Raw genomic sequence first — 22169 nt, 5'->3', positions numbered from 1 at the left:
AGTAGGTGAAAGACAACACCTGCACATCGGACAGTATATAAGGAGTCTGTACAGCCGAAGGGGGGTGAAGAAAGAAAACAAGATCAACTGAGATAGACCATGAGTGTGCACTATTGGGTACCTGAGCAGAGCCAGAGAGTGAGCGAAAGAGGCAGAGCGTTTGATAGCACTGCAGAAGAACGAGGGATCGGTGCTCTGGGAGTAGATCTTCCTTACTGATTTATCAGTGGAGTGGGTTTGACGGTGGTGGAGTCCTACTCAGGGGTCTGAGGGACACTAAGTGTGTGGAAATGAAGACGGGAGGGCAGCCAACTCTGAGTGGTCTGGCAGATGCTGATGGAGGCAGCCAAAATAGGGGTCAGCAAGGAGCTCCGCGGCTATTGGAGACTGTGCTGGTTGAGAGAGCTATGGATGAGCCGGAGATGGAGTTGCACCCAGTTCAGTTTGGAAGAAAGGGGAAAGACCAAGGACCTGATGACTGTTGTTTTATACTGTTTTTATGGATTATTTACTTAGGACAGATAATTTTGCAGTGCACAATTGGGCACTCTTTGTGAATTTTAATAAAAGCACTTGGCACTTCTGCAAAAACCCCTTGCTGAATGTATGTGTCCTCATTTCCAAGGCTCATCTCATTTATGATTATCGATGGTTCCAGGTTTAAAAAGCTCCTGGAAGCAACCAGTGAGCATGAAGTCAATCCAAACAGTCACAGCACTACATGGAATATTTAATTCACATTTATATATGTATGAGGAAATGCAGAAACCCTGATGGTTTGGTGCTCTGTCAAGAGATTGTTCCTGTCTTTTACCTGTTGGGTTAGGCTCTAGCTTCCCTGTGGCTCTGCTCTGGATAAGCAGGTGTAGAAAATGGATGGAAGGATAGAAATGTAGCATCAATACCGTGCAGTTTTCAGTCCTGTGTAAGCTTCAAATGTTGGACTCAGTTGTAAATGTGGTTTAATTACTGCAAACATTTTTTCTTTTGTCCGTAAATGAAAAAGTCCATTTCATCAAGTTCTGATTTCTAATAGTTGTTTTTGAGAGAAAACGCCAATAAGAGTTCAGATAAGTCCAGAATTTTAAGAGTTCTATAGGTTTATTTACATTGCAACATGGGTTATTTTCTAAATATATGCAGACTCCTCCCATTCTTATTGTTACTCCAATTGTTGTGAGGCAGGTTGTATTGGAAGCAGGCTTATTCTGAAGGGCTTTCAGCTGTTCTCAGACCGACTGATTAATGTAGTTTCTCTAGCAGGCAGTGGGTTTTCCCCAAGTCTTCCACAGTATACCTCCCATAAGTGGACAGTAAGTAAGCTTTACAAGAGAACCATATTTTTGTTTCTTGTATGTGTAACCTGTTTCTTTTGGTCTTTGCCAACAGTTGGTGGCTGTAGGTGAGAAGGAGAATATAACTGATCAAGTTATTTGATACCATCATCTGTGGACTTAACACCTGCTTAACTTACTGAAAATCCATGTACCATTTACTGCTTCTCAGTGCTGATGCAGTCTTGTAATTCCCTCCATCTTATGTCGCTAATGGCAATGATGCTAAACTGGGTACATTCTAAGCCCCAAGTGTGCTTTGATAGCTTATTCATGACAAACATAACCAATGGTGGAGACAAGCAATTCCTTGATATATTTTGATGCATAGTATTAGCCTCTTCTAATAAAACAAATTCCAGAATTCTTCTTCAGCCTTGGGGATGGCTACAAAACATGTGAGGTTAGACTCGCTTCAAATGGAAATATAGATATAGCAATAGTCAGAGATGATGGAAAAAAAGCAGTACTTTGTTTCTCCATGGTCAATTTTACTCCCGCTTCCTTGGTTTGAACATAAAACAGTTAAATGTCTGAAAATATATAATGAATATGCATATTCATACAACATTGTTTGTAGTTGCTGCTTCATAACAATTGTCTTATATTAATCAACTATCAAATTACTACTTTGAAACTGGACACAGAACTATACATAACTGTGTAGAAAGGCTCTAAATATTTAAGTTATTGAATTCCCCTGATAACTAATTAATTATTGGAACTGGATATTAATATGGATAATAGATAATTAACCACACATAAGTGTACAGTAAATGCCATAATGGTTTAAAAAGTTCATGTTTCTATTGAATATATTATTTTGTATTTTGTGATTTGGTATTGCTGATATGGCCCTAGTATGTGAGAATGTGTGTTGGTGTGTGTACATTTGCCATGTAATAGAGTGATACCCTTTCCAGATATTGTTCCTGTTTTGTGCCCTGTGATTACTGGGACAAGCTCCAGCTGCCCTGTGACTATGCCCTGGATAAGCAAGTTAGAAAGATGAATCGATGGATAAAGTTTTTTTACAAAAACTCTGAAACAAACCATTTGAATTTAAATTAAAGATATGATGTCAAATGTATAACTTGTTTTTGATGCAGGATGAGCCTGCAGTTCAGAATACATAAATCTGTTTTGTGAAAGAAACTCCCACCTCCTCCTCCCGCCAGCAATCTGCTTTAGTTTCCATTTTCAAAGTAAACAACATTATTTTTTTACATAACACCAATCTTTAAACTGTATAATATAACAATGAATTAAATTGTCTACATATCAGAGATATCCAAAAATTGGAATGCAGTCAGTGTACTGTTATTCATGTTGCCGTTTCTGTATGTTGTAATGTTCAAAGGTAAGGTAAGAGTATTTGCAGAATCTCAGACCTAGGGTGGAAGAACAACAGATACATTTTAAAATAAGATTTTCACCTTAATCATGATCTTGGTACACATTTGCCCATTGTTGCCATAATTAAAAAGCAAAGCATAATATTTCCAAAAAGAACATGTTTTAGCTTTAGCTTAATTTTTATACTTGTAATTTCTGAGTGCTTTGCTACCCAAGATGCGGTTTGCTTTATTTAAAAAAAAAAAAAAGAAATAAAAGTGAAGATCAAGTATGGGGCAGCCATGAAAACTGAAAATTAAAAAGTGTGTTATGCTAAAAATATAATGGGGAGCGGCAACAAATATGTCAACACCAAATATGTGGAGTGGCAACAAATGCAAACATAAAGAGAACATTGATCACTTCTAAGAAACGTTTGCCAAGGGAAATCTTAATTCAGCCTTTGTTTTTATTATAATTGTATACATTTTTGATATTTGTTATATTTATTTATATTACTATATATTCTTCAACTTCTGTATCAAAAGCAGTGATCTAAAATATACTAAGAAGTATGTGGCAGAGATTTGATGTCACAACCCCAAGATTAGCTTATACAGGTGGTACCATTGCTGTAAGTCAGTCCCAGGCTGGGACAGAATGCAAAACCAACTGCTTTAGCATTACATGCCAAAAAAAAGTCTTCCTTGTTTAAATAACCATTCAGATGTTAGCTTCATGGCTCGCTACATTTCAGCAACCAACTCTGTTGCTTATGTAATGCAATTAAAGTTTAAAATGTATATTTTGCCTGCCCATCACTTGCTGAGTGAGATGACCAGTCTGGTCTTTCAAAATAGTTTGAATATTTAAGTCAAATGACAAAGACATGGATCACTGACTCACTTATTAATCCATCTACATCACTGAGTGTTAACATGTTTTATCTGAGTCTTACCAACATTCCCCAAAAAGCCCCAGTGGTAAGGAATGCAAAGACTAAAACACAAAAGTCTTATAAAAGAAAACTAGTTTATATGAGGGCAGCAGATAATGTTTTGCTAGTCTTTTATAATAGAAGTGTTTAAACACCCTTGAAGATAATGCTACACATAGGAGATTTGCTTCTCTCCTCATTTTTCTATGTATCCTCTATCAGCTTCAACAGTCTTACACAAGACAGAGAAACAAGAGCATTTATCTCCTTCTTATGCCAGTCTGTATTCTGCACTCACAGACACACCTTCACTTCAATACTCCCAAACATTTTCTCATGGATGACATCTTTTATAGTTACAAGGAAACTGAAACCTGAGGGTGCAACTTTAGGAAGGATAAAGAAGAACAACCAACCCAAATTTTGTGTTTGCTGCCTTTGATTTTAGATATTTATGTGGCTGTGCAAAGTTGTGTGGACGGATAATTTTAGTGAGTGTGAACTTCCTTTAATGCTTCTACAACTTTTTTAAAGAGTTTGTACATCCCTGAGTTAACAGTTTTACTATGTGACTCACAGTAAGATCTACCAAAATCACAAAAAGTGATGGATCATGTTTTAAACTCAGTGTTGACGCCTGACCAAATTTTTATACATTTTTGTGATTGAAAGTTAGACTTTGTGGAACCCAATGTGCACACACATTTGAATATCATACATAAAGTGGGATATTTCAAGTAAACCACAGAATATTTTGCAGATATTTCCCAGTAAGTCTGTCAGAAATGTAGGAAGTGTTGTAAAAATCTTTAGGCAGCCATGAGAAATGTTCACAAATATGAGGTAACAAAACTGAATATGATAACAGCCCCCTTTTTTGTTAACCTAATGCACATATTTGGGCAAACAGTTTGTTTAATTACATCACTTCTGATTTATTGAATGCTATTAACTGATGCAGTTACTCAGAAGCAGTTAATTAATTTCAGTTAATTTTTCCGGCATTTTGTGCACCACCCCTGTTCCCATATTGTGCACAGACTGCCTCTTTTAGTTCTCTGCTACTCGCATTTAGAGGTCCCAACAGAACATAAATATTTGGTTTAAGCAAAAATTTTAAGGAGGTTGAATCACTTTACCACACTTTAGCTCATGAAAGATTTGGGCATAATCTGAAATAGGCTTATTGGTACGTGGATAGAATTAGTTAAAAACAAACTAGATTTATACAGCTCAATGGATGTTTTGTCTCAGACACCCCACACCAACTATATAAATTCATGTACCTGCATCATTGCATCCCTATTTGGAGCCCACCTTACAGTTTTAAATTTGAAAGAGTTGTGACCATGGGGGCTTTTTTTCCTTTTTACCTTGTCTTCTGTTTATTCTCTGATAAGGGACAGGGAGGTGAAACTCCCTTGAAAAGTAACTTGTGAATGCTACTCTAAGATGACTCTTTAAAAATCAATGATGTTGTCTATGTGACCCAAAACACCTTAATGTACATATTAGAATTAGTTAATTTACATTTCAATATGTGATTTTTTTTTTAAAGGAATAGCAAACATAACCATTATACAGTATTCCATAACAACTCCACCATTGACGGATGTGATGAAAGTCAGCTTTATTTTTATATCTTTCAGATATACCTTTCCCAGATGAGGAGTCACACTGCTGGTTGCCCTAAATTTCAGGAGTACATCATGGAAGGAGTCAATAGAACTGCCAAGTCACAGCCACAAGTAGTCAAGTATGTTTATATACATTGAAGACATACAAGGAACAATAGTGAATCTCTAGTTCCCAATGACTTTTATCTCAATGAGCAGGTCCAGACAATAAATAAGTTAATGTGAAGGTTGTCAGTTGATATGCAGTACTAGAAGTTGCTTGTGATGACATACATTATTGGTGCTCAAGTCACCTTTTGGACTTTACTGAACTTTAAATTTAAATTTTATTTTGCAATGTCAGTAAATATTCTCCATTTTTGGTTTCCTACTAACTTATTTTTATATTTAGTATGTTACATTTAACAAGTAGGTTATCATTCAAACCTGGAATCTTTTGGAATAATACTTAGATCAGTGAACATACTCAACAATGACTCTGAAGGATGCATCCTCACAACATTTTGTATTTAGACCCAAGCACCATTTTAAATCATCATTACTTTCTGCTGCTTTTATAAGGCACACCAGCAGTGGACCACAACCTGCACTCCCATCAACAGAAAGTGACATTGTCCCAACTATCCACAGGGAATTTGCTTGAGTGAGCACAGCTTGTAAACTTTTATATACTGATGTATAGACCATAACTAATTTATATTATTGAGCATTTAAATTATGCAATTCTAAAATAAAAATCCATATCTATCTACATGTTTTGTAGCCCTGTGCCAAATCGGTTCACATTTACCTGCCCTTATTGTAATTCCCAAAATCTGGATCAGGAAGGATTGATAGAGCACTGCACTTCTCAGCATGCCCGTGATCCTCGCCTTGTGGTAAGTATACCAGAGAAAGATAAATGCAAGCTTTACTTTTATCAGTTAAATGTTATTCTCACTTTAAATAGGCTACACAAACAGAAATTGTGTCTGTACCCTTTTCTTTTTTTTTAGCATGGAAATATGCTTTGCTTTCCCCATTTTGCCAGGTGCAAGTCCCTAACCTAACACCATTTTACTTAATTGATATTTCTGAGCCTAAGTATGCTTTTAGCATAGCTAAAGCAAGCACAAGTGAATGTTCATTCGAACTGATTAACTAGCTTTATTTGTCCCCACGGGGAAGTTTGGCTTTTTACTGATGCTCTTTAAATAAATAAACACACACCAGACTGATTATAAAGCAAATAAGTTCTGACTTTGCTGTCACAGTCACTGTTAGGCATTATGCAGATTGTCGCTGGTACAGCAGGATTGTCTTGCTATAAAAAAAAAAAAAGAGCCAATACCTGAATTATGTTGTAAAAGTTCTTATTGCAAATGTAACTGTGACACATTTAAGATTTTTTTTTTTTTAGCACTAGGTTCTTCTTGTTAGATTTTGCTAGTAATAGTAGCAGTAGTGTTGTCACATGTACAGATTACAGTGAAAGTTTTACTTGCATGTCCAACCAATATTTTGGGGAGTTTTACCTCTTTCATGGCTGTTTGGAAAAAATAAGAAATGATTCAGAATATGCTTACAGAAAAATAATCCGGAAAAATGGCACATATTTTTAGTGTTGCATGTTTAACAAAAACACCTTTTATTTTTCAGAATATTTGCTTTTCCTTCCACCTGGCACCATTCTAATAGTCCAACCAAACAGAGCCTACATTCTGTTTTTTTCTTAATTAATGAGATTTTTTTTTTATTATTTTGATTTTATTGGAATCACACAAAATTCCATACAAATAAATCAATTTTTACAAAGATAAATTCTAAAACAAATTAACCCCCACCCCTGGGAAAGAGAGCTAAGCCAGCTGAGCGAAACTTAAAGTTAGTAAAAATAAGTAAATAGATGAATTAATAAGCGACTAAAGATAAATGGAGAAGAAGAAAAAGAAAAACTGGAGAGAATCTGCTTCCTCACTGTTTAAAAGCTTATTCTAAAATGTTATTGATTAGATCCTGCCAGGATTTGAAAAAGTTCTTTACAGATCCTCTAAGTACGAATTAGATTGTTTCCAGTTTCAAATAGTATATAACATCAGTTACCCACTGACTTAGAATAGGAGAGTTAGGAATCTTCCAGTTGAGCAAGATAAGTCTTCGTGCCAATAGTGTAGTAAAGGCAATTACAGTTTGTTTGTCGTTCTCCACTTTAAGTCCATCTGGGAGTACACCAAACACAACTGTCATTTGGTTAGGAATGATTGTGACACCAAGGCTGTCTGATAAGCATTTAAAGATTTTGGTTCAGAATGATGTTAATTTGGTGCAGGTCCAGAGTGCATGTGGCCCAGTGAGGCTGAAACTTGATTGCAACGTTAGCAGGTTGCATCTTGCCCTGGAAACATTTTGGACAATTTAAAGCGAGACAGATGTGCTCGATATTTAATTTTGAGTTGAATAATTATATGCTTTGCACATATGAAGCTCAAGTGAATTCCCCGCATTGCTATCTTCCACTTCTTTTCTGAGATGTTGAGTGAGAGATCTTTTTCCCCAATGTCCTCTTAGATCTTTGAAAGGGAGGGACTCTTTAATGGTTATATATATTGCAGAAATGCTGTCTGAGTCCTCAACACTGATCAATATTTTTCCAGCATAGAGTTAGGTGGGTGGGAAGGAAAATTGGGCAGGTTATGTTTAACATAGTTTTTGATGTGAAGGTAGTAAAAGAAGAGTGTTGCTGGAAAGTTAAATTTGGAATGTAGTTGTTCGTAGGATGCAAAGACGTTGTCTATGTAAGATCTCTAAGTGATTTAATCCCAAATGTTTTCCAGACATTTAAAACTGCATATGTTTGAGAGGATGGAAAAAGGTGGTTCTTGTGCAGAGGTGCCACAGTTAAAAGCTTCTTTATCTTAAAATGCTTCCTACATTGGTTTCTTATTCTGAGTGAATGAAGCACAATTGGGTTGTTTTAGTATATTGGCGATAACTTGCATTTATTGGGGCACAAAGCAAGGAATGTAAAGAAGTGCTGCAGGACTTCATTTCTATTGCGGACCAAACCTGTGTATGTTCATCTATTTGTGTCCATGTCCATGTTTTTATAGCTTGAATGTTTGCTACCCAGTAATAAAACTGAAATTTAGGTAGAGCCATGCCACCTTCTGCTTTAGGTCTTTGTAGGGTCACTCTTTGGATACATTGATGTTTTGAATTCCAAATAAATGAGGTTATGGTTGAATCTAATTTCTTAAAAAACAGTTTATTGATGTATATTAGAATGTTTTGAAATAAAAAGAGAAGCTTAGAAATGATATACATCTCAACAATGTTAATTCTTCCAGCTAAAGTGAGATGACCATCTATGCAAGTCTTGCTTAATTTTTTCTATACACACAGCAAAATTTTGTTGATAAAGAGCTTTATGTCTACTGGTAATGTTTACCCCTAGGTATTTAAACTGATCTGCGATGATAAAAGGGAAGATGTCCAATCTAATATTGTGTGCTTGAGAATTCACTGGAAAGAGCACACTTTTAGTCAAATTAATTCTGAGAAAAGAAATCTTTTGACATTCTGTAAGTACTGTTAGGACTGCAGGCACAGTATTTTTGTGGATCCGATATATACAGTACCATATCATCTGCAATTTTCTGTTCAAGTCCTTCTCTGGTAATCCCCTTTATCTCATAAGCATTTCGACAATGGACTGCCAGTGGCTCAATGGCAATTGCAAAAAGCAGTGGTGACAAGGGGCATCCTTGTCCGGTACCACATTCTAGTTTAAAGTAGTCTGAATTAATGTTGTTAATACAAACTGAAGCTTCTGGATTGGTATACAGTAGTTTGATCCATGCACAAATGTTCAGGCAAAACCCAAATTTCTCCAATGTAGTGAAAAGGTAGTTCCATTCAATCATGTCAAATGCTTTTCCTGCATCCAACGATAATATCATCTCTGGGGTGTTTGACTATGCGGTTGAATACATTATTACATTAAACAGGCCTCGAAGATTGGAAGCGAAGTGTCGGCCTTTAATAAATCCAGTTTGATCTTGTTGTATTACTGAAGGCAGCACTTTCTCCATCCTTCTAGGTAGGACTTTGGAGAGTATCTTAACATCATTATTCAGAAGTGAAATTGGTCTGTATGATGCACATTGTAATAAGTCCTTATTTTGTTTAGGAAAGACGGTGATTAATGCTTGGCGAAAAGTTTGAGGTAGAATTTTATTGTCTCTTGTTTCTGTAAATGTTGCTAATAAGAGGGCAGCTAGCTGAGTAGAGATTTCTTATAATATTCAGCAGGGAAGCCATCGGGGCCTACTGCTTTCCCACTCTGAAGTGACTTTATAGCATCTAGTGTGACAGATTTGGGCCATAGCGATCCCTTGAACCCCTATCCATGACTCCAGACACCAGGTAAAAGTCCAAACGATGACTTTATTAAATTGGCACAGTGCACAAAGCACCCTCTCCTCCACTATATTCGTAAATAACAAAACACTAATAACAAATAAACAATCCTCCAACTCCCAGACGCGTTGCCACCCTTCCACCCAGCTCAGCTCGCTGTCTGGGAGCTCCCATAATCTTTTTATTCTTACTGACCCGGAAGTGTTCCCAATACCCAGTCCATGTGATTCAATATCACTTCCGGGTCAGATACAAGTCCTTCTTCTTCACCCCGGAAGCACGTCACACTTCCTTTGATGCACTTCCGGGTTATAGGGCACAAAGAAGTCTTTGGTTCTCCCTGCAGCTCCCTCTTACGGCCCCTGTGGTACCCAGCAGGGCTGAGGATAAAAACTACAAAGTCCATGACTCCCTGCTTGTCTTCGGGACACCTCCATACTGCAGGAAGTGCTCCATCTGGCAGCCTGGGGGTATTGGCCGGAATGACAAGCCGGCCAAATACCACACTAGTAATTCTGTTAGCGTCAGAGGTTTATCCAATTATTCTGCACTGAGAGTATCTATTTGTGGTATCTGTAATGTATCCAGAAATGCCTTTGATTGTGTCTTGTCTTCTTTAAACTCAGTAGGATATAAGAATTTATAGTAGTTTCTAAATGTGTGCATTATATTTTTATAGTCAATGATTTTATCTCTGTTTGTGTTGGTGGGATTGCATTGCAAACTTCTTGCTTGTTGATTTGTTGAGCTAAGATCTTATTAGCTTTCTCTCCATTAGCTCTGATACCTTCTTGGTTTCCAATTTATTTCTGTGGGAAAGATATGAGATAATCTGACCTTAAGAAGCCCCTCAGGGTTTCCCAGAGTATTCTTGCAGAGACCTCTGAGGATGTATTTTTCTCTAGAAAAAAGCTGATTTGTTTGGATATAAATTCTGTACAGTTCTCGTCTGCTAATAAAAGTGGGTTAAGACGCCATCTGCGAGATGAGTATGTGGGGCATAATGATTTTAGCTCCAAGATCAAAGGGGCATAGTTGGAAATAACAATAGCATCGTACTTGCAAGATTTAATCATAGGTAAGAAATTGTAATCTAAACAATCAATTCTTGAGTAGCAATGATGCACTGGTGAGTAGAAGAAATATGCTCTTGAGTTTGGGTTTGGAAATCTCCAGGGGTCTGATAGGTTGTGATCAGTTACAACCTGTGTAATTGTCTTTGCAGTGTTAGATGTCATCACCCCTGTGACAGGAGACCTCTCTTATTCTGGATTTAAAACACAATTAAAGTCCCCAGCCATTATAATTTTATGAGTGTTCACATTAGGAATGGATGCAAATACATTTTGCATGAATTCCCTATCATCCACAATGGGTGCATAAACATTTATCAAAATCACTTTACAGTTAAATAAATTACCCATGACAATTACATATCTCCCTTCAGGATAAGATATTGCATCTGATACTACAAATGAGACTGTTTTATATATAAGAATTCCCACACCTCTAGTTTTCTTTGTAAAGCTGGAATGGAATATTTGGCCAATCCAGTCTTTTTGCTGGAACTGATCTTTACTTAATAAGCGGGTCTCCTGTAAAAATACTATTTTAGCATTTAGACTTGTTAGATGAGAGAATACTTACTTTCTCTTTAATTTGTGATTCAGGCCTTTAACATTCCAGCTCACAAAGTTCACTGTCACATCATGGAAACATTGATTCTGAATTTTTGATGTCATTTTGTAGTCTTGACCTTAATTTTCAATTTTCCCAGGAGTTATTGCCATGAAGCCTATTGTTATGTTGGCACTTATCATTATAAGGCTTAAAAGAACATATTAGATAAAGCTTGCTCTCTTTTTCTTACCCCCTAGTTCCCCCAATCCCCCCAATTCTGCCTCCCCACTTGAGGCTGGACCACATTTCACAAAGTCCTAGTCCTCTGACAAACCTAGAGACAGAGCAAATACAGTCCAAATACTATAAGCATAAAATATAGTCTTTAACAGTCTTGAAATAGTAAGATAGTAAACCCAGGAAAATGTGTTAACACTAGAATTACCAGAGCCTACGAAAAAACTCGTAAATCCGCCCCACCTTAAATCGCTTCTTAAAATCGTTCACAGCTCTCCACCAGCGTCTTTTGTCATCTAAATGTTCTGATAAAATCAGGCTGCACGCAGCCGGCTATTTCATTCTCCCACCGACTTAGAATGTGCACAAACTTCTCCCAGCTCATGCCTTGATTGATTTTCTGGGAGTGAAGTGGAGTTTTAGAGTGCAAATAATAGATCCTTGTTTGGAACACACGCATTTCATGTCTGTTCCGTTTCTACAGTAATCTGTGTAAACACATTGTTAAAACAGAAATGTTTTTTATATTCTAGTAGTAGATGACAAAATGTAGGCATAAACTATATAATGTATGAAGCTTGAAGTCCAAATATCAAATAAATACTTTCACAAAGGTACAAATCTAACACAACAATTGTGCTTTTATTCAAAAATATAACTGCAGAAACAAAAAGCCGCCTTAACATGCAACATTGAGACCCGTTTATTATGACTGCGTCCGTGGTGCAATGGAATCAGCTGCCGACTGGGAATCAAAAGGTCGCGAGTTCGATCCTGCACCAGTCCATTCTAACGATTTTAAGAAGCGATTTAAGGTAAGACGGATTTACGAGTTTTTTCGTAGGCTCTGGTAATTCTAGTGTTAAAAAGTGGCCCTGGGTAAGTATAGTAAGCCCTAACAGAATAATAACAATAACAATAAACCAAGGGTATGATGTTAAACAGTCTCCTTAAAAAAAAAAAAAAAAAATGAAGAGTTACTAATTTAATTTCTTCCACACACACTATATACATATACGCGTATAATTATAATTAAAACAGGAACAGAAAGTGGCAGAAAAGGAAAAAGGATGTATAATTACGGTACCAGTATCATTGCAAGCAGATCAGACAGCTGGTAAGATCTTCTTTGCCTTGCCATGACTGGGTGCGACTCACGATCATATTTTGAGTGTCATGCTCAGTTTTCTTAGTTCCTTTTCTGCTTCCTCTGTAGTGGTAAAGATATAATGCTTGCCTTGAATGTCCACTTTCAGTTTGGCAGGATACAAGAGGCTGTATCTGATCTCGGCTTTCCGGAAGCGCTGTTTAATGTTGTAAAAAGCAACTCGTTTAGCAGCTGTTGAGGGTGAGAAATCAGGGAAGATACGAATATGGTTACTTTCAAACATAATCTCTTGTTTCTGTCTGAGAAGTGACATTACATTAAATTTAGATTGTAATTTCTCGAAGTGCACGACAAAAGTCCTAGTTTTAGAGGTATTTGATCCCCGTATGTGATAAGCTGCTGCTATCTTGGTGTCTGATTTAAAGTCCTCTCCAGTTATTGTTGAGAATAGTTTAGCTACGAATTTCACTGGGTTTGGACTTTCATGATTCTCGGGTAGACCTTCGATTCTGATATTACTCCTTCTGTATCCATCTTCCAGAGCAGCAAGTCTGTCTCCAAGTTTTTTCCATTTGGAATTCGCAGCTGTTGCTTTTTCGTCAGCGGTGGATGCCAGATGTTCGGCTGTTTCAGTTCAAGTTGTGAATGATTGCTTAACGTCTTCCAGCTGATCGCCAAGTGCTTTCAGTTTTTCCTCAAACATTATCCTGAATGTGTTCCTCAATTTTTTCCAGCATACCTTTAAAGGCTGCCACAAAGCGATTATATACACGTTTCTCCAAGTCTTTATTATCCTGCCGCAGCTCCAACTGCAGCTTCTTGTTTGTCTTGAGCATACCATTTATTTATGTATATCTTTCTTGAGATCATTTATGTCACGAGCCGTGGCCATTGTAGCGATCATTACCTTCAGTTCGCACAGAACGTTTTGGCCTTCGTGCTCCGCAGGTGAACTGGCGAGCCCTATTACAGCCGATGCTCCCGGCTCGCTAGGAGTAGATGAAAGCGCAGACTGCAAGGCCACTTCCAGTTTCAAGTGATCTGGAATCAACGAACTATCGTGGTCTGCATCACTTGCACATTCATTCCCATTTTCGCTCTCGACTGGAGATGATGCAACGGAGCGATGTCCTGAGAAGTCTGCACTTTCACCTGTCTATTCCAGGTCAGTCTCTGAAAGGCCGTACCTTGAATTTGGACTTGATGCCTCTCTAAGCTTGGATGTAGCTTTAGGTTTCTTTTCCGTTTCTTTCTTAGCCCCTTTCTTGTTGCTCATATTTATATATGCTTTCATATACTGTAATAGAAACTCCTCGGATTGGGTAAATACAGGATACCTCGGGATAATAAGAAATAAGAGAAACAGTAACATCGCTGCTAACGGAGCTCTGCTTCAGACATCCATCTCCCGTAACGAACAAGACCAACTCCCACTAATGAGAATTTTGGTTAAATTCATTTTATTTATTTTTTATTATTCTGTTATCTTGTTGCTCATATTTATATATGCTTTCATATACTGTAATAGAAACTCCTCGGATTGGGTAAATACAGGATACCTCGGGATAATAAGAAATAAGAGAAACAGTAACATCGCTGCTAACGGAGCTCTGCTTCAGACATCCATCTCCCGTAACGAACAAGACCAACTCCCACTAATGAGAATTTTGGTTAAATTCATTTTATTTATTTTTTTATTATTCTGTTATTTAATCAGAAATTTGTACTTTTCTAATTTGTTAAAAAAGGACCTCACCTAGTATGTACCATAGTATTATATATAATGTTTTGTGTAGGCATTCACCTGATTCCTGAACACTTGCTTGAATGTTTCATTATAGACCTAGCTTTCCTTTCCAAGTAATATATATTTTAAACACTATACAGTCGTATTAGCAATCATATAGATCTAATGTACATTCTGTAAAAAGGTGCTTTGTTTTACTTTTATTATTGTGTTTTTTAGGTCTGCCCAATCTGTGCTTCAATGCCATGGGGAGATCCTAATTATAGAAGTACAAACTTCTTCCAGCACTTGAAAATGCGACACACTTTCTCCTATGATACTTTTGTGGTAATCTGTTTTATTTATTACAATTTTTTTCTTTTATTATTCAATTATAATATACCATTTTTGCCAATAAACTGGAGTTGTAGACAGTGCAAAATACTATTTTCCAGTGGTATCATTTTAGTATAACTTTAATGATGCTATCATATTAAAAACTATTTTTACGTTTGTTTCACATTTGTTTGTTATGGATAGTTTATCAAGAAATTTAGCATTTTGGCAGCAAGTGAGTAGTTCTGCCACATCATTAATCCAGTATCCTCTATTGGTCTATCTATCCATCCCATGCTGATCATTGTCCATGTGGAGTTTCCACAATCTTCCATATCTGTGTGAGTTTTTCTCTTGGTTTTCTTGCAACATTCTCAGACCTGTTCATAATATGTTAACAGATGATTCCAAACTGGTCTTTAGTGTGTGTGTAAGTGAGTGAGTGTGAGAGTGGACAACTAGGATAGACTTTCACCCTGTCCTGTACTATTTTCTGACTTTGGTCCATTGCTGCTAATCCTCAGTGTCCAATGCTGAAAACCCCCAATGTATTGTTACAAAACTTGACAAATGTGAAATATAGACTGTACCAAGAAAAAAACTTTACTGGGTTGCTTAGTGTAACAGTCTCTTCTCTACAAACATTGCAATAATTCATGTCAGTCTAATGAAATGTTAAACTCCAAACCTGCCAGTAAGTCTTTTGATGTTTAATCCTGATTCTGATGTTATCAGGATGCAACTTTTTTTTTTAAAAAAAAATATATAGTTGATGCCAGTATGTGCCACTTATGTGTATTATGTCTTTCCTTTCATATAATGCAGTAAAGTTCATTATAGTGAAGTGTTTTTATTTTTAAATATGTCAGTTGATGCAATGATGTGCCCACTATAGGCATCATATCTACAACACAGTCAACAAAGTTCTTTTATTTTCAGATATACAAGTCACATTTGAAGCATGGCCAGGCCATCTGAGCTTGAAAAACTTTCCAGGGCTCCAATTTTCAAACTATTTAGCTGTATCTTCCAAAGTAAAACATGGCATATTTTAATTTAGGTGCCTTTTCATTGAAATTTTGTGTAAGTTGTGATTGCCTGCTTATGTGGCTGTGCAAAGTTGTGTGGGCAGATAATTGTATTGAGTGTGAACTTCCTTTAATGCGTCTACAATTTTTTTTAAATAGTTGGCACATCCCTCAGTTAACAGTTTGACTAAGACCTGCCAAACCCACCCCATCTGCATCCCAAAAAACACCGGCCATAACTTTCACTGCTGAAAAAAAATCCTTACTAGTGTTACAACCACATTTTCTGAGGATAATTTCATTTTTGGCATTCCACTGAGTGCATTTTGCGTCTACTTAAAAGTGATAGATCATGTTTTAAACCGAGTGCTGACACCTGACAAAATTTTCATACATTTTTGTGATTTAAAATTTGGCTTTGTGTAACCCAATGTACACACACATTTGAATATCATACATAAAGTAGGGTATTTCAAGTAAACCACAGAATAATTTGCAGATATTTCCCAGTAATTTTGTCAGAAATGTAGGAGGTGTTGTAAAAATCTTTGGGCAGCCCTGAGAAATGTTCACAAATATGAGATAACAAAACTGAATATGATAACAACCCCCTTTTTGTGAAGTTAATGCACATATTTGGGCACACAGTTTGGTTAATTACGTCACTTCTGATTTGTTGAATGCTATTAACTGATGTAGTTACTCAGAAGCAGTTAATTAACTAACTTGGTTTATCATTCCAGCATTTTGTGCACCACCCCTGTTCCCATATTGTGCCTCCTTTAGTTCTCTGCTACTTGCATTTAGAGGTTCCAACAGAACATGAATGTTTGGTTTAAGCAAAATTTAAGGAGGATGATTCATTTTACTACATTGTAGCTCATGAAAAAGTTATTTTCATATATTGGTGTGTGGATAGAATTAGTGAAAAACTAACTTGATTTAGTAAGTGAAGGAAAGCAATCTAAAAATTAAATGTTTGCATTACTGCAGCTTCTTTCTTCTATGACTTTAAGAAGGAGTTTGACCCACTCCACCCTTGATTTTGGTCTGTTAAACGAATAGGGATTCACTCATTGTGGCTTATGATGAAGCAAGAAGAAATGAAATTGAGATCTTGGGAAATTACACTCTTACAAGGTGATATGTGCTTCAGCTCGTACATAGCACCTGTGTCACAATAAGATAACATGACTTATATTCAATAGGTACATTGTATTTATAGCTATTGATGTATGTTTGCCTTTGAAACGACGGATTTGAATACATGCTGTATATATACTGTGGCTGGGTATGGTTAAATCTTAATGTGCCATACTTTAGGAACATAATATACTGTATTACTATATATGATTTTTAAATTATATGCAATGTCTAAGAATGTATCCCTTATGTACGAAACAATCCCATGATGTGGCCTCTATGTTCATTATCACAGCTTTATGACACATTTATGGAACAAAGTGCAGCATGGTAGTTAAAACAGGACTGTACTGAACATTCTGTTCTTGAACACGTTATGTGCCCAACCTCACTTTTATTCAACTATTAATCATTCATCCATCTAGTCTTTATTTTACATAGTGTAATCTCCCGTGTTCTGTATGTTTGTATTTCGGTGAACTGTACAGTATTTCACATTAACCTACTGATATTTTATCAAATCTGTAAGACTCTCATTTGGTACCTTTGGTATTGGTTCACACTGCCAAATGAATAAATGTGTTGCTTATATGTTAAATCTATCAAATAACTTGCTGCAGGCACCTTTGTTAAAATATTAATTTCAGTTTTCATGTGTTGCTGAAACACTGTGTGTGGCATATACAGTAGCACTGCTTAACAGTGTATGGAAAACAGAATCTAGGAAAAATAGACCTGATCAGCTTGAAGGTTATTGATAAATAATTATTTACTCAGATTAATGCTATCTTGATTATAATCGTAGCTAATCATTATCCTAACATGCTAAAAGGTGTAATTTCATGGCTAAGTTTGTCTACTTAAAACTCTGAGTTCAAAATACAATGTTATTTTTAAACCTTATTATCTGAAACCGTACAGAAAAGTGTCCGAATCTGAATTGTAATTACAGTATAATATTAAGTTAATGAATTAAATTCTGATAATAATAGTCATGCTGCAAATAGGACTCTTGACATTTGCACTTCATCTACCAGTACCTGTGAAAATTACAATGTGTAAGTAATTCAATCCCAAAGTAGGAAAAGCATCAGAACAGATTTAGGGATACCAGATTGTCACAGGGAAGCGATGTTTGGTTACAATGCAAATAAAGCCCCCATTATTTGTGGTTCACAACAAATACAAGAGAGGGCATAAGCAACACACTTCAGCAAAGAAGACTCCATCCTAGAGAGAGTCGTAGGATCACACAGTAACAAGCCAAACATATGTTGTTATCGATCAAACTCGTGTAAGGTGGCGCTGGTAGTTTTTGCTTCTTGTTTGCATTTTCAAACTTTTTTGTTGCAGGTTTATTTATAACTTTATTTCACCTGTTGTAACCAGTTCCTAAGTGGCACAACCAGTACCAAATACTTTTTCACTTGCTTCCTCTAACCCTATTTTTAACACTGTTGGGCAAAACTCGACCCACATGTATTGTGATGCTGAAGAGGTTGTTGTGGTGAGAAGTTCCTGATAGCTTCACATTAGTTTAACATTATTTTTAGTACAGCTGCTTGACTTTCAAGAATATGTTTTATTTATTCAGAATACATTTTAGATAGTTTGATGTTAGTTGAAAGTTTAGTTTCTTCATGGACATTTCCAGTTTTACATAATGTTTGGTCTTTTTTATTAATTTTGTAATTCTTTATTTATTCTGAAGTGCCAATTTAAATACTGTTTTCCACATATTTTATGCTCCTATTGCCAGAATGTGATTTAAGATGATTCGTACCTAACGTAACATCCTGTTACCATCCTTGTAAGATTACGAGTTATAGTGTCTAAGCCACTTTATATTATGCAATGTTTATATTCTTTAACATTTTTTCATGTTTTAAAAAGCTGTTTTAGTATGTTTTATGTTTGTGCTTTTTTTTGTTTTGTTTTTAGGATTTTGATGCAGATGAGAATGCCATGATGCAAGAAGCTCTACAACGTTCTCTTTTAGACAATTAGTTACATCTGGAGTCTAGATGCAGTGCATCAGAGTTCAAGCCACGCTGTTAAAGGTGTAGATTTCATGTTCACCCAATAGCATTGTCCTGCACTGAAATAACTAATGTATTCCCATTTTTCCTGGTTGAAGTGTGGATGGGTCAGCAATTTATAAGTTGAGTGTATTGTTCTGTTTGCTTTTTAGTTATCTTTGTATTGTGTTGTCTCTAGAAGACACATTGGGAGACCAAAACCTTAGAGCACACACCCTTATTTTAGAGTATCCCTTGGGATGATATATTGTATTGTATTGCTTTAAGTTTTGGAACATATATTAACAGGTTAACTTAATATCATACATTAACATGTAAGAAATGTGATCTGTAACAGGGTGTGCAATATAAGCCCGTTGAGTTTAGTTCAGTTTGTTGAGCATCTGTGCAGTTTACAGTGAAATATACTGTATTAGTCTTGAATCCCATTTTTGGAAGCCTTAAATTCCAAAAGCAATGAGAATTTGTTTTGTAGAGTTATTCAAACGTTTACTATGTTTTTAACAAGGAAGCATTTAGTGCCTTCTAAATGATTGCAAATGAATCCTAATAAAGATGTACGATGTAAAAAGCAGGAGAAGTCTTAAATTGTTGAAATATATAATAAAAATAAGGAAGCAACCTCAATAATGAGATCATGCAAATGAAGGGAAAGAAAACCATTTCAGCTGGAAACAAGCTACAGTAAATCACTAATGCACATATTTAGCAAAGTTAATTGCGAAGTGCAGCCCTTTCAATCTGCATTTCCTATTCTGTTAAAAAAGAAATTGATAGACAAATAAATAGATAGAGGCAAAAGTTTAATACAAGTAAATTGTAGTTTTTAATTTGAAACATGTCAGATTACCTTTTCCATGTCACTATTTCATTATCGAAAGAAACATGTGAAATGAATGTTTTCTTTTTATTATTTATTTTATTTTTGACTGGGCTCCACCATTAGCACAAAAGTGAGATTATCCTTGTGATTTCACATTTGTTAATTATTTAGCCTAAACAGCTATTATTCACTTCCATTCATTTTTTTTAAACTCATCCCAGTACAGAATTTGTGATGTATGCAGGTTGTTGCCTGTCATGCAATATCATACATTTAATTTTGGGCTAATTGGAAATTATTTTAATTCCAGAAGTTAATTAGCCCGCAAATCTGAGATTAGATTAAGAAGGTTGGAAAATAGATTAATTGAATTTATGTTAAATATTAGAATGAACACCTTAACCTTTGACTGAATGCTTAATTGGTTTTGCACAATTATAATACTTGTGCCATTGCACCATTTTATACTCTCAGAACAGTCCATACTGAATAAGTTGTGCAGTGGTTGTTTAACATTAGAAAGGAATTTTGCTAACACAATTTGTATATTTGTTATCTAGAAAATTGGGTATAATACACAAATGCAAAAAATGGTACATTATGAAGACGCATAGACCACTATATATGTATGTGTGTGACGTGTGTGTATGTATGTGTGTGTGTGTGTATATATATATATATATATGTATGTATGTATGTATATATATGTATGTATGTATATGTATGTATGTATGTGTATATATATATATATATATATATATATACATACACACACACACACACACTTGTACAGGGTGTGTGTGTAATATAAAGAGAATGACGTGATTTCAGTGCTTTGTATTGGAGAGGTGTTAACAATGATGTTTGTATTGGAATATGTGGAAACTCGCACCCTTTTCAGATCTGGCCTTTTCCAGATACACCTCTGTCACACTGTGTTTTACTTTTTACTTTGAAAGGTAATTTTCACAGAACGTGCTATGCTATCGGCACACTACAAATGATCAGTTTGTAAATCGGAGCATTGAACAACTTTCCTGCTAAGAAATAAAGCTCTCACAGTGTTGGATTTTTTCTTTCTGGAATCTGTGAAAAGTATTGTCTATGATGAAACAGTTTAACTTCACCATCTCTATAAGAGAATCATGGCATCACAAAGGGCATTTCACCACTCCAGTAAACAGAATGTTATTTTTGTAAGCTAAACGGTTTACTCTTTAAATGTTTGGCAAAGGGCAGCCACCCTAACCTTCTTAAGGCCTATGCAGTTTTAAATTCCTTGCTTCTTTTTTTAATCATATTATGACAGTCACTTAATACTTTACTGATTTTATTGCTAAAGCTTTACTCCCAGACTTTAATTAAATGGACAACATGAGTGCATTTTGAAAATATTACTGTGTTTGTAAAGAATTTAGTCCTAAAGTTTGTTTTTTGTCTTGTATTTAGTTTTTAAGACTTTGCCGAATTCTTTGAAATATATGTTGTTTAATACAGTTTTTGAATAGTTTAGGCAGGAGTGTGGGACAATATGAATATATTTTAATGGTTTTCAGTGGTAGGATAAGGTTGTCTTTGAGTGTTTTCCATTATATAAATAATGGGGGAAAAAAAGTCCAACAAGTTTAACCCTGGTGCTTACTCTGTCAGAAATTGTGGTGCAACAATTAAAATCCACTTGCTTCCAACTACAGTTGCTGATATCACCCTACTGTCATTGGATAAGGCCATATTTCTTTAACATTTCTGCGGCAAAATGTTAATAGTAAGGATTTCACTTGTGTTTAAACGCCCATAGTTTCCAAATGAGAATAATTTTTTCATATTATTTTGTTAACAGTAATGATAATAAGGACTAATAAACAGTTTTTATTGATAAAAAGAAATGTATGTTTCTTCATTTCAAGTAGTTAGTCATCATTTGTGCTTTCCTGAAACATTTAAAACATATATTTGAAAAGGGGAGAGAAAACAGAAACTAAGCTGTCAGTAATTAGCTGCATCATCACAGCATGTGAATTGATACTCTGAACAAAAAATTAAAAACAAGCTTTTATTGTACCTGGCTAGCATTATCTTAGAAATGTTTAGCAAAAAATAAAAGACAGGAAGAGCAACAATTCCTAATAATGATACCATAATAGGGAACTCTAGACATGATTGTAATGGATCTCTTCTTGTGGTCTTTTCAGGTGAGTTTAGGGCTGTTCCGCAGCCATGAGGGTAAATAAGTCACAGGGTATATTCCACTGGGTTAAGGATGTGTGAATTAAGAGTCAACCTTGTCTTAATTCAGCAATACCATCCATCCATCCATCCATTCATTGTAACTAATCATTAAAGTAAGTAGTCCTGCATAATACTGAAGAAGGCCAGAGGTGGTTTTGGCAACACTGGGTGCAAGGCAGGAACAAACCCTGAACAAAATACGATTATACTGCAGACCAAACTAAAATAAAAGAGGCAGT

The 22169-nt window shown here is 35.7% G+C and overlaps 1 protein-coding gene across 1 annotated transcript in view; it reads left to right on the top strand.

The window, feature by feature from the left end:
• The window catches only part of rnf114 (ring finger protein 114), a 29936-nt gene extending 9659 nt beyond the window's left edge, over positions 1–20277 (top strand). Inside the window, exons 3-6 of the mRNA XM_039734466.1 lie at positions 5256–5362; positions 6007–6121; positions 14573–14680; positions 18781–20277. Of these exons, the coding sequence (XP_039590400.1) occupies positions 5256–5362; positions 6007–6121; positions 14573–14680; positions 18781–18846 (396 nt within the window). The 3' untranslated portion in view covers positions 18847–20277. The remainder of the gene's footprint in view (positions 1–5255; positions 5363–6006; positions 6122–14572; positions 14681–18780) is intronic.
• The last annotated feature ends 1892 nt before the right edge of the window (positions 20278–22169 follow it).

This window comes from Polypterus senegalus, chromosome 14 (genome assembly GCF_016835505.1).
Source record: "Polypterus senegalus isolate Bchr_013 chromosome 14, ASM1683550v1, whole genome shotgun sequence".
Classification (NCBI taxonomy): domain Eukaryota; kingdom Metazoa; phylum Chordata; class Cladistia; order Polypteriformes; family Polypteridae; genus Polypterus; species Polypterus senegalus.
The sequence above is the reverse complement of the archived record's forward strand: the minus strand, read 5'-3'. Positions and strand labels throughout refer to the sequence as shown.